Source organism: Rhynchophorus ferrugineus, unplaced genomic scaffold (genome assembly GCF_030347505.1).
Source record: "Rhynchophorus ferrugineus isolate W39M unplaced genomic scaffold, kcgeb_rfMv2 rfM1, whole genome shotgun sequence".
Lineage (NCBI taxonomy): Eukaryota > Metazoa > Arthropoda > Insecta > Coleoptera > Curculionidae > Rhynchophorus > Rhynchophorus ferrugineus.
In genome coordinates, this window is record NW_027472580.1 from 42,286,823 (window position 1) to 42,301,761 (window position 14,939).

Sequence of the window (14,939 nt, forward strand, 5' to 3'; positions counted from 1 at the left end):
GGATTTTTTAAATGTTTTCGTCGATAACAACCTCTTTTGGGCGTCCACTGCGTTCACTGTCTTCGCTGCTCATTTCAACAGGTCTAAACTTAGCATACCAATCCTTGATGGTTGATTTTCCTGAAGCAAGTTTTTGTTCCTTCAAAAAGCAATATTTTATCAACACGCGGAATTCCTTTTTATCCATTTTTTTCACAATAATAAGTTGCTTCACTCAAAATGCTATAATTCACAAACTAATGATTCGACAGCTGTCAAATTTATACAGGCATATTTTGAGGCTTAGGGCTAAAAAGCATATGGATTTAATTCTAGTAGCGCCATATATGCGTCAGGCGGCGAACTTTTCAATTAACCTGTTATATCAAAACTAGTTTTAATATGAGACCAAGAACGCGCCTAATAGCAAAAGGTTAACCGAGATGTATAAAACAGCCCCACATACAAGGTCAAATGTTCAATTGATGTTTTGAATAGATCGAATATATAACACGAAAAAGCAGGTGAATATATTTAGAAAGTAATCGTCAATTTTATACTTGAATGGAAAAGGTGAACAACCACAATATCATGTCAATGTCGCAATAGAAAGGAGATAAACCAGATCAAACTGATTCTTAAATTCATCACCATATAGTAATTGATCAAATATATTTCTTTGACGGGCATACGAATCGAGAAGCAAAACATACATTTGATAAAAGTTATTATTTTGTTATTAGTTTTATTATTAAAAATATATTAATTATTAAATAAAATTCCTGAAAATAATGTAGTGTGTAATTTGAAAAAGAAATAATAGGTTTAAAATTGTTCTATCATACTACTTTGAATTAACTAATTTATTAATTAATTTATTAAGATAATATAAATAACAATCTTGGTTGGGAAATATATCATTTAAGCAAAATGTTGAAAATGACTCACCATAATTTACTGATATTTAATAGCAAACATAGTTATATTCACCTGGATAGATAATAGAACCGCAAAAAAGTAAGATTGCAAATAATAGCCAAGTGGTTTATTTGTTTTCAAATTTATTTCGCCAGTTTGTTAGTAATTATATTTGAATACAAATCATTTAAATTCTATAACAATAGCCAGATGGAACGAATTTTTGATATGAATATGATAGTTATGGAATAATGCGAGTTAAAGAACTTGACAAGAAGCGGAGCTGTATTCATAATGTATAATGTCAAATAAGATTGTATGGATATAATTTATATAATTGCTATTCTTTAAACGCAGTTTGCGTTTATTCAAATGGCGTGGAACTGATTTTAATTGGAGACAGCATACATCTTAATTAGCATTGGGAACTATCGACTGAAAGTAGTCGAAGTCGAAGATGTAGGAATTCCTTCCTGTATAAGTTGTGAGAGGAAAGGACAAAGATAATTGCTTAGATTAGTTTATTTTAAATGTGCTTATTTTTTCCAACCGTACTGTAAATGAGACGGAGATGTACACATTTTGTCGTTGCTGTCGTGTCAATTGCTGAATACTACTACGTTGCAATGAATAATTTAATTTTAAATGAAATATAATTATTTTTATATTTGAATGTTCTGTTGACTTGAAAAAAAGGAATGGAATAACGACACCAATATATTTTATCGTATTTTAATAATATGTTAATTGCTATTATTAAATAACGTACTATAACAAATATAGATAATACTATAAAACTTAAAACCTGAATTCTAAAGATATATAATAAACACAAATACCAATCAAAACCTAAAAATGATCGCACAAAAACTAACAGTCTCTTTAAATAAAATAAAAGATTCAATTCAAATTCAATATAAATTAAAATATAATCATGTTCAGCTTTTCTCCCATGAGGCGATTTCTTCGATCGTTAATAATTGTCCAGACTTTCAGTTGTTGTAGTACGTGGTTTAATTATTTCCTACATTCTAGCTAATTTTTTATCAAAATATCTTCAGATGTACTACATTCTTCGTTAGTAATTGTGTTTTGAAGTGTAATAATTTGTCTTATCGCCTCAGCATTATTTGTAATACCAAATCTTGCTTTTTAAATCGAGGATTTAAAAATATTGATTAGGTTTTATTGAATTACAGAGAGCAGGTTGAGAATTTTCTTTCAAAATATTCTCGAACCGTAGAATGTTTCGCTTAATGCATCATTCTAATGAAAAGTTATAAAATAATAAAAATAGATTATAAAGAAATGATCTGTCTTACCTGCTGATGAAATAAATCTTAACCAAAAAGTGTTGCGACCATCGTTATTTTCATGTATTTTTTAATAGCCAAGAAAATAAATTGTTGAATGCTAAAGAATTTTCCTATAAGGAAATGTATTTGTTAGAAATATTTAGTATAAATATTGAATATAGTTTATCCCCCGTTTATCGTTAATACTTTTTTACGAAATTTAACACCTGCTAAAAACTTCTTCAAATTGTTTCGAATCAAAGAAATGGCATTCTGAAATATTTCGAATATAAATTTAGTTTTCAAGATTTTAGGAAGGAAGTTTTCACAATTAGAAGACTTGTACAAAAATCGAGAGAGTTAGATATAAACGAAAAAGTCGATAAAAATTAAATTACCTATTAATGCCAAAAAACAGCAAAAAGTATTTTATTATTCATTATTCACAATTTTAATCTTTTTGCCCTATTACATTGTAGCGACCTTGAGGCATGTCGAATTTTACATCGTGGAATAACGGTCTACAAAATACCCAGAAATATAATCCTAGATGTTGAACACCGGCGGGGTGCCAGCAGTGCCAACTAGAACCCGATAACGATTAGCTGGCGGCAACCCCGAGACGTTTATCTGGGATGTTATTGAAGGGTATTGCGATTCATTCAGTGCTCAACCATCGTTTGGTTTAGACGTACCACCATCGACTGCCCAAGCCTCGTCTACAGGTAACTCCGCTGCCATCCGTTTTATCATTTGTATTTTTTTACATTTTTTTTATATAGCCAATAAATAACGGTCACATAATGTAAACACCACTGTTTCATTTCGTTTTACCTCCATTCACCGAGCCACATCACTTACCCTAAAACATAAATAATCTTTAAGAATAGCGTTTTAAAATGCTGCTATATTAATGTACAATATATTGTTATTTACAAGAGAACTACAAAAAGAACATAAACTCATATTTATTACATAGAAATCTATGTAAGCTTGCAAATTTTTTTACAGCCAGAATGTTAAAAACCAGTCGAATGAAACTAGTAGAACCAAAAATAGTAACTAAAAGTACGACGGAAACAGTCGATAGTAAATTGTAATAAAATCAGTCGGACCGAAAACTAGCATCTGAAAGCAGTCGACTGAAACAGTCACTAGTAAAAAGTAATAAAATCAGTCGGAACGAAAATAGCCACTGAAACAGTCTATAGCAAAAAGTAGTCAATTACTAAACAGTCGATAGTTCCCAAAGCTAATCTTAATCATATTAAAATATGTTGGTCATATTTTATATAAACCATAATATTTTCTCACAATTCTGTATAAATTAAATAGTGACAATAAGCATTAATTTTATATTAATATGCAATAAATAATAAAAATAACACCTATGCATGCATTTTAATTATTCGTAAAGTATCAGTATAAACAATTGTTAAATTTTTGATAGCTCTGGCACTTTTCACACGTTTACCTCATGTAATACTTTTCCATTTTCCATTTAGAATTATTTAGTTACTAGATATGCCGGGTTGCTGGTGCAGTGGTTGAGGCGATAGGACGGTTCTCCTACTGTTATTGTACTGTACTGCGACAGTTGCGGGATCGAATCCTTCTGGGGCATGGACGTAATTTACGTTGGTGATTGTAATTGTAAATATCTTTATCGGCAACAGTAGAAAATCCGACATGGAATAACCATCCCATTCAAGACAGTAACCAGGCAGGGTAAGACCGGATGTCTTCTGGGATAGCATCTAAGTTGCTACAATGTCAACCTTAAATAGTGGGTCTAGTCCACATAAACACTCGTTGATAAAAAGGAGACTTTAAAATTTATCAAAAAAAAAAATGGGTGTATACATATTACATTATTGGACCAGTACTTTACTGACTACGGACCAGACTGTGATCTCATCTGTTTTGTTGAATGGTATTATGAGTGAGATATTTAAAATTAGACATCGAGATGATTTTTACTATCAGTGTCGCTTTGTGTCGTCGATCAAGTTGCCTCTTCTTTCCATTAAATAAAATAGTTTTTTAAAGAAATTAATAGTTTTTGTTTTATATAGTAAATTTTTATATTATTTATGTACGCTACGTATGCATAATATGCATAATGCACTCGTCAAAATTGTATTAGCATTTAATAATTCTGTTTTCTGATTTGAATATCAAACACTTTCAGGATCTCCATAAATGATAATAAGTAATACACAATAAAATAAGCATAATGGCCGAGACTAATGGCCATGACTTTTGATCGGCTAAATGGTTAATTAAGGCACCATAAAACTAACAGTTTTCCTTCAAGAATAGCATCAGAGGTTCTTTGGCCCTATATTATTTTTGATGTATGTGGGCGTTAATGTTAAAACCAATAAATGTATATTAAATCCAATTTCGATCTCTTAGTTTATTTAATGTTAAGGTTTGAAAAACAGGACCTTTATTTCCAATAACTTGTTGTATAATAGAATTCATAATGTAACCGATCTCCTATATTCAGTTAGTTTTGTTACTTAAGAGGTCAATTGAAAAGTCCTCGGCCTACCATAGTAAAACACAATTTTTGGCAAAATTTGTTTTTGTATTCAACATAATTCCCTTCAATGGTGATACACTGATTATAGCGACCCTCCAACTTTTCGGTGACATTTTTGTAATACGATTTTTCCTTTACTTCAAAATAGGCCCATCATCATAGGATCCATCAGCCATCAGACCTTTTGAGATCTGATAACAGAAAATAGTCCCTGGCGGCCGGATCTGGAGAATACGGTTTTCACTGACTTGTGACACGGTGCATTGTCTTGGTGAAGCAGCACTTTTCATCAAATGCGGCCATTTTTCGGCGATTTCGTCCTTCAAACGGTCCAATAATGCTATGTAGTAGTCGCTGTTGATGGTCCCTTCTTGTTAAAGGTAGTCAATGAGAATTATTCCATGCGTATCCCAAAATACAGATGCCATAACCTTGCCAACTGACTATTGCGTTTTCCCACGCTTTGGAGCGGGTTCATCGTGTGCAGTCCCCTCGGATGACTGTCGATTGGCCTTCGGAGTGAAATGATGAAGCCATGTTTCATCCATTGTCACATGTCGACGCAAAAACTCGGGTTTATTACGCTTGATTATCTTCAAACACTGCATCGAATCATCAACTTGTCATTGTTTTTGGTCAAAAGTGTACTCGAGCAGCATCCACTTTGCACAGAGCTTTCTGATACCCAAATATTCATGAATGACATGATGTACACGTTCAGTAGATATCTTTAGAGTGTCTGCTATTTCATTCAATTTCAATTTACGGCTATTCAAAATCATTTTGTGGATTTTTTAAAAATATTCGTCGGTAAAAACCTCTTTTGGGCGTCCACAGCGTTCATCGTCTTCGGTGCTCATTTCACCACGTCTAAAGTTAGCATAACAATCCTTGATTTTCCCTTCAAAAAGCAGTATTTTATCAACACGCGAAATTGCTTTTTATCCATTTTTTTTTTCACAATAACAATTTTACTCAAAATGCTATAATTCACAAACTAATTATCCGACTGATGTCAAATTTATACACGCATCTTTTAAGGGTTGGGGTTAACTAAAAAACATATGGATTTAATTCTAATAGCCCCATCTATGTGTCAGACCGGACTTTTACTTTGACCTGTTAGAAAGAAATTTACTTGCAATGATTTGATATATAACTCTATTCAAATTAAAGTAAAATTGCTAAAACAAAATTGTAGATGTATTATTAATTATTAATAACTACGACTACTTCTAAATTTACAATTACTTCACTTATAGATCGACTACCATCTTAGTGACACGTTGAGTCCTGGCAACCTCACAATTTTCAAAATGCGATATTTAAAGCTCAACCCAACATTGTTTAATCTATGAACACCACGTGCCTTTTTATTATGGGACGACAACAATAAAATATTGAGTGGATAGTTGTGTTAGATATCGAAAAGTTTATATTTTACGAAAATCGAGTTACGATTATGTAATATCAGATTAAGGAAAAAAGTGATGGTAAAACAATAGATTTACGCAAAAATACTATCCTGCATGGTGGCTGTAAAATAGTGTAAGCTAAATGTTGAACAAATTGAACAGAAACTTTTAACAGAAATGGCCATTTACTGGACAAAGCAACATTATAACTTCGACGCCGACAATTTTTTTTTCCAAGATGAAGTTTATTGTGGTCCATTTCTTAAATGAAACTACAAGAATTAAAATAATGCTTGTTATACTTTTGCGTGTTTATGTATTATTTGTCAAAATATTTGTTTAATTCCGCTTTATATATCCATCTTAAACATAGGTAATGGACACAACGATTTTTTCTATCGACTTATGTTCTCTTTTTAGCTCTTACAAATGAATTTCATTTCTTACCCTGATCTACCTAGTATCGACGGTCACAATTAGACCCACTGTACCTGTATTTTAGGATAGTGGATAGAGTTTTTCATCCATAAAAAGGGATGCAACTTTACCGGTGCATTATTATTTTAGTAACATTGTAAAAATAAATCAATTTAAAATGCTGAATGTTTCTAAGTCCATCGAGCATTCGAATACTACAATTGAATATAATTATACATTTTACTATCGATGTTAAAACATTCAATGTTGCGTTTATATTCTATTGCGTATGTTAGTCAGGAATCACCAACAAAGCAATATATAAAATTGTTACATATATTTCAATCAACGTCCTTGGGAATCAGGAAGTTAAATTCGGCATGAACTAAATACTATATCGAAATTGTAATACACAAAAGCTGCTAATAACGATTTTTTTCTATAAAAAATTACCTTGGATTTTACTTTTAATTTTATAACAGTGATGATAATGTTGCTTTGTTGGAAAGTAGTGCAATAGAAAAATTAAAAAAAAAAATTCGGAGCCCGTACCATAACCATACCAATTACTTTCAAAAGCAACTAACCAAATTTTAGATATAATAAAAAATCTATCTGCATGATCCTTACTCAATATACAATCAGCTTTAAGGCAAATTAGACAATCAGTAAATAGAGCCAGCCGAGACCAACTACATAATCAATTAGTGATTAATTTTGGTGCTTCCTAACCATAGAGTGAAATAAAACAATTTTAATTAGTTATGTCTACTTGTCCCAAAATCATTGTGTATTTTTAATATTAACATTTGGCATCTACTATTCTGTATGAGTAATACATTAATTCAAAAGATGGATAGAAAAGAACGAATATACAGGTCTCTATTAAATGGGTATGAAAAAACTGTATAATTCTACAAATTCTACAAATTCTGTGAATTAGTTAAGAAATATTATATAATATTAGTTGGAATGTATTATTGTCATGAAAATGTTTTTGCAGACTACATTCCAATCAATTCCTTCTAATGAAGATTTTAAAATTTTAAAATATAAAGATGCTATAAACATTATTTGGAATATATTATTTTAAACTAGTTTTATCTGATTTGATGCAATAATTTAATACGTGGTAGTATGATTTACTTCTTATAGATTAGATCTTATAGTTTACACAATACTTAAATACCAAACTATTAAAATTATTCTCCATTGCTTATAAAGTTTTATCAAACTCATTAATTGACCTTTTTTATTCTATTGATTTAATTTTGTTAAAAAATGTTTAATGAGATGTATTAACCTATAACATTTATACTATATTTATAAATAATTTATTGTTTTTGTTAATGGTCTTATTTAATACGTGGTAGTATGATTTACTTCTTATATATTAGATCTTATAGTTTACACAATACTTAAATACCAAACTATTAAAATTATTCTCCATTGCTTGTAAAATTTTATCAAACTCATTAATTGATCTTTTTTATTCTATTGATTTAATTTTGTTAAAAAATGTTTAATGAGATGTATTAACCTATAACATTTATACTATATTTATAAATAACTTATTGTTTTTGTTATTGGTCTTATTTAATACGTGGTAGTATGATTTACTTCTTATATATTAGATCTTATAGTTTACACAATACTTAAATACCAAACTATTAAAATTATTCTCCATTGCTTGTAAAATTTGATCAAACTCTAATATCATTCTTCGACCAACTTTTCCAATATCAGTCGTGGCTCCTGAATTGTATACCGCAAAAATAAATATTTTAAAAGTATTCATGAGTTGCTCATTTTTCCAAAAGTTAAGTGACAGTTCGCTGCTCAGGGTAATTATCATTTTATATAACGACCGGCTTTTGACATGAGAACTGAGTATCTTCTCATGTTTTTTCTTTTGCGATTTTCTTGATTTCCTGGGTGACAGTCAGTAATCAGTCCTATAGTATCTGGGTGCACCTCAGGACTTTATTTTCGCGGAACATCCCCATAATTGAATTCCGTATGTTCATAAAGGTATCAATACTTGCTTGCATAATAACAATTTATTATTTACTGATAATTGTGCTTTTCTTCCAATTCACCAATACATTTTCCTATATTTTAACTCAATTCTTTCCTTTCCTTTTTTAAATGTTGTTCCCAGTGAAATGTTTATCAAGATTAATTCCGCGTTGTTGCTATATGAAAGAATAATTATTAGCAAGTATTATTTATTATTATTGATGCTTCTGCGGTCTGATTATGCGTGAACTGTAAATGCATAGATATACTTTCGTTAATTTTTATTTTACAGGTTTGGGCCCAATTATTTATATTGTCACTTACCTGTTGTAATTTTTGTGTGGCTTCTTCGTTATTGCCTCCTACAGCAAGAATCGAAATATGATCAGCTAATGTAGCCGATGTGCTATTTTCAATTTGTGATACATCACATGTTTAGAGTAGGTAAATAATTGGTCCTAAAACACTTCCTTGTGATAGACACTGCCTGTTTAGGTTCATTTAGTGTAGTTAGCTATCATAATAAGGTCTACAATTTCTCAAAAATTTTACAAAGCTCCAGCCACTAAGCTAAACATGTTAATAGGTTAGCGTTTTATATATTTTTTCGATAGTCGCTTTTATTATATAAACATTTAAATTAATTTATTATATGAAATATTCAAAAATCAACTAGGAAAACCTGTTTACTAGACAGCTTTCTTCCATTTGACAGTCAAATCAGTCTCAAAAATTTTCTTTCATCAAGCAATGTTAACCAACATGAAATTATAGATATATGAATGAATAATAAAGGCTGAAATTATTCAAGTTAATAAAAAGACATTTCACTCAATATATTTTATCTAATTTTATCTGACTGTAAATAGTGTTTGTTTTGCAATAATATTTTCACTTGTTTGTACCCAATATTATATTTCCTATGAAATATAAATTCCTTCTTCGAAACGGACAATTATCAAACAGTTCCTAAAATATAAACGAAACGCTTTCATAAACATTTTTATCAATAGACATATTTATATAAAAAAAAAGCCATGTAAAGAAAAAAAACCGGACCTTCAGTATCAGAGAGGTTCCAACCTCTTGGACCATCATAAACTTTATCAACTCTTAATTCATACTCTTAACTAATGACCGATAATTTTCAAACGTAAACAACAACATTTTCGATTTGAACCCGGCAAACAGTATATAAGATTGGAACGAGGTCTGTCCAGTGTTAAAATTTCTTCGAATGTCATTGAGAAAAGTATAATCATTTTTCTGGTTCGGTTTTAGTACCAACCATTTGAACGACAACGTTCGCGGCATTCAAACTGTCCCATCGCGCTTGTCGATTAGATTGAAAAAATATCGCTACCGAACGGGAAGTTTAAATCATCGAGAAAAATTTCGCTCTTCATTTTTTTTTCGGTTTTACGGTTTGGTGTATTCTGTTAAACAGTAATAACAATGACAAAGGAATCGTTTGACATTGCTGAAGCAGAAAAGAAGAGTGGATTCAATGATACTGAAAAAAATATACAAAAAGGTAAGTGCTGAGTCTTAAAAAATGTTTTTTAAATCCTTCTATTAAAGGTGGTTATTAAAATATAAGGTAATTAAATATATGTCAACTTAAACTAATAATAAATAAGAAATGTAAAAAGAAGGCTTGATTATGCCTAATACCTTTAAATTTTATACTAAGACGTTGTATAAATTATCGCTATTTTTATACAAAATCAATGGAAAGATCAATATCTGATGAACGGTAAATAATGTATTGGATATAATTTTCAATTTAGACTTTTCTAAGAATCTTTTCAAGAATAATCGGTAACGTCTCCTATAATACAATAATCTGTAGTAGTCATAAATCTTTTCATTAATATTAAGCATTTTCTTTTTACTTCCAAAAATAATAATTGAAATCCAAAATGTATTGTTCAAAACAATTCAATAGTTGTTTTATTAAATTGGTTGCATATATATTATATGCATTAAAACTTCTTCTATTTGCTAATACTTTAACATGTTTACTCAATAAAGTGACAAAAACGTAAACACGCTGCTATAATGTAAAAATTTGACTTCTTAAGTTTTGTTACTATACTGTTGAAATTCAATACTACGTTAATAAAAATATTGTAACAGGAATCAAAAGCCAAGAAAAACAAATAAACTATACTCATAAAATATATTATGAAATAAAATAATTACCTTTAAAAATCAATTAGTAAATAATTAATATTTCAAAAAACTGCATAAAATATTATACAATTTAATTAATATCTGAACAAAATTGTAACTATTCTTTCTCTTATTGTACTATGATAGACATAATGTAACATACATAATAAATATCCAAAATATTATTATAATAAGTAGTGAAGATGTGCAAAGAACTGATAATATAATTGATAATGTAAATATTGTATCGGTTGACAATTATATCAACAGTTTTATAACGATTTCTCTGTATATAGAAACAAAATCAGGTCAAAAAATATTCATAATATTTCAAGACTTTGGTCTCAGAACATATTTTGTTTTATCTGGATGTAGTAATTTTATGTTTACATAATAATTATATATTTATATGGACTTTATATTGGTGAAGCATAGTGATACATTAAATGTTATGATTTTAAAAATACACACGTTTCTTAAGAAGGACCAGTTACACAAATGCGAACCTGAATTTACATTTAAAAACAACGCATTCTCTATTTTATTTATCTTCTGCGTATATTTGAATACAATTTTTTATAACAAAAATAATAACAACATATTATTATATAATATTATTAAAGATTGTAAAATTAATTAAAACAATTTAATAAAAACTGTGAAATATCTTTAATAAGTAATAGTTAATCATGAATTAACGATGTTTACAATTAATATGGGTACAAATATTTTAATAGTAATATTCTCCTTACTAATTATCTGTAATTAAATTTTATTTAACTAAAAGTTATGATGCTAAATAACAAGAAACAACTGCCGTATCTGTCTAACGTTTACTATCTAATATATATCACCAGTTCTTACTGTTATTATGTAATTACTGTCCCCTTTCAAAAACAAACTTAGGGTGCGTATTCAAATATTTGTAGTATAATTACCCCACCAATCTTTTCAAATAAAGTTAAGGACACTGAAAGCTTCCATTTCTTGAGAATGTACGTTATCATCTATAACTACACTAACTGATAACATTATAACAAAGCTAATTAATGTTATTATATACGTAAACTCATTATAGGCACTTGTGCTGCTAGTACGGGATCAATAAGTATTTTGAGAATTCAATGAAATGAATATCGTAGCATCAAAATTAGTTATTCAGAAAAAAAAATTGTTTGTATGATTCGATGAAATTCATTACACATCTGATCCTATGTTGTCAATAATTTTCCCATCATTCATGTTGATGTGGCTTCATATCATTTTCTGCACTTTTTCAGTTGTGTGCCAGGCAAGCCGTGTTGTATGAATCTTATGCTGAATACGCTGGGTATAGTAGTAACTACTCATTTGAACGGCAATAGTATATCCTTAGAAACACTTACCACATCTGGTCAAACCTGTTAGCTTGTCACTCTATTATTCGCTCTTGCAGGTCTGTGATTTTTTCAAATTACGTCGGTAGACATCTGCTGTGATGGTTTAAATCAGTTTCGCTTGCACTGTTTCATATGCTCAGCAAAACATTATAACCAAGAATATTCTGTTTTACTGTCAACGTGGATGTCTCTCCTGGGCTAACTCGTGACTTTTTACGCTTGATATTATCGCAGTACATCCCCTTTCTATCGTCAGTCACAATAAGTTACCGAAGACTCTTGATTTTTACCGACAACAATTAAAACGCGATGTTATAACGTTTCAAAATATCATTTTCAGAAACATAGTAGATTCATTAATTTTCCTTCCTTTTGTATATCTTACGTCTTTGTTACATTTTAAAATAAATCTTTAAATGAGAAAAAATTCACCAAAAAGAAAAACATCGTCTTCTACTAGATTCAGTGAGCAAAATTATGGAATTCAACTTCAGAATATTATTCTTACATACGCCTTACAAGCCAAATTTAGCACCAGGTCACTTGTCTTAACCCATGTCTTTCGAAATCAGATTATTTGTGAATTGAAGAATCGAATGTTAAGTTATTTTGAACACAATATAAAATATTTTTCCGATGTATAAATTTATACACAAAAATGGTTTCTGTTATTGATTAATGTCATTCTAGAAATTATTAATATTCTTGAAATTAACTTGCTATGGTTTTAAAAAGAATAAATTAAATGTCTATTTAGGGATAATGGCTTAGTCAGAAGCGTTACGTTTCTAATGGTTGAATAGTGTAATTGACTTTATAATTAAATTTATCCGATGTTTCATTTGTTGTGTTTCCTATCACACAAATGTCCTTTTGATGATGGAAAATAAAACAAAATGTTTCGAAACAGGTTGGGTAAAATCCATATATTGAAATATATTAAAGTATAGAAAGGTATAAAATATTCACTTTTAAATATTACTAAATAATATGACATGTACAGTTAGCGCTATTGACAGGCAATCAATTTACATTTATACTCGTATCGAACAATTAATAACAGAATGTTCCATTTTAAATAGTTATGCTAATTAGTTGGTAATTAAAACAGGTTTGTTTAAACCCAAATATGTACGAAATAAATTTAATATCAATTAATAATTATGTAATGTTATGAAAGAGTGCAGGACAAGATACTGCACATTATTTATATTTGTTTTTATTTTAAAATTGTCAATACTTTCTTTTATTCTGAATTTATAAAAGTGTACAGTAGTATTTATTTCCATTAAATAAAACTAAATATGCATATGGTTGGTGGATCCGAACGTAGTGAATTTATATTGTAACGCTTAATGAGAAAAAAAGCAGAACTAATAATTTAATACTATTTTTGGCATAAAAGGAAGATATATTAGTATTAAGTGTATTTTTATTACGATTTCATTATAATTTGCACTCATTACAAAATACTTGAGTGCCATTTTATAACGTTAATATTAGGTTACGGGTTGGACATTCTGTCACTGTTGGGTTTTATACTGTAAGGTTTGTACAGAGAAAGCTCAACAGTTCATCGACGCAATCTTGACTTTCTATAAATACTCGATCAATATTTTTGCATTATCTGCACGAGCATTATCGTTAATTAACCTAAATCCGTCATGTCAAATTAAGTCACCATATAGAAGATATATTCTTAATGATAATTCTTACAATAAAAGGCTTAACACTCAATGAGGCGCCTAACTTTACCGCCACGTAAAATAGCAAGTTTATTTTGTATTAACAAATACTCTAAAATACTCTGTATGGTAAAAGAGCAATTCATCAAGGCTCTTGTGAGTTTACATGTCACTTGTTTGGTGATGTTTATTATAAAATTAGTGTTCGGATGAATATTTTAGAAATACAAGGTTCAATAGCAGAGCAACAATCACCATCATTATCAATCCATAGGTAGCGCTGCTGTTGATGTCGCAGACCTTCCGGCAGCCTGCAGGCTAGGCCTGGGCCAGAGTTATTCTGGCCTCGGATAATCTGACTCTTCTATTTTTCAGATCTCTTTATATGATCTTGATCCATGTCTTTTTCGGAGCTGTTCCCTACGTCTTCCATACAAAACGATTTCGCAACAAAAAGTCTACGAGGATTTGTTTTACCTTTATTCGACAGACACGGCCAAACCACTGTAATATATAATTAAACCAGTAACATTATTTCTAAGACGATTTCGGAACTTTACAGATTACCATTTATCTCAAGCTTACAGAGGAAGACAGAGGATTAACAAGATAAACTTTCTAAAGAGAACGTTTTTAATCTTGGTTGTAACATTTCCTCATTTCCACATACAACATCTAATAAAAGTAATAATATTTCCTTCAGATTTACCTATTTGACTTATTACTTAGCGGTAATATGTTGCTTTCTTCTACTGTATTACTGATCCTCAGTACTTGACCTTACTAGATACTGTTGAGACTTACAATAGCAGAAGATCCGTTAGTTGTCAATAATTTCTTTATTCATTAATGCCCAAATCATATGGATTAGCAAAATAAGTTTAATAATGTAAAAGGTGCTTAAAAATAAAAACACTTTACCTAAATTTTCGTTTTTTTTTAATGGTGGATTTTATTTTCAATAGCAGCTTACAATTTAAAGTTGAGCATTGGTGAAGCCAAATCCGAAATAAATATAGGAATATAAGAAACAAAATATACTAGGAAAAAACTAAACTAGTAATTAATATAAATATTTAATATATTTGTCTTTATATAATGAAAATTAA

The 14,939-nt window shown here is 29.5% G+C and overlaps 1 protein-coding gene across 2 annotated transcripts in view; it reads left to right on the plus strand.

The window, feature by feature from the left end:
- The window catches only part of LOC143197565 (putative inorganic phosphate cotransporter), a 61,044-nt gene that overhangs the window by 29,609 nt on the left and 16,496 nt on the right, over positions 1-14,939 (plus strand). The window contains exon 1 of one of the 2 annotated variants that reach the window (XM_076406112.1): positions 9,811-10,125. The exons of the other annotated variant lie outside the window; for it this stretch is intronic. Coding sequence (XP_076262227.1) covers positions 10,047-10,125 — 79 coding nt within the window. The 5' untranslated portion in view covers positions 9,811-10,046. Of the gene's footprint in view, positions 1-9,810; positions 10,126-14,939 lie in introns of those variants that run through there. 2 annotated transcript variants of the gene reach the window in all.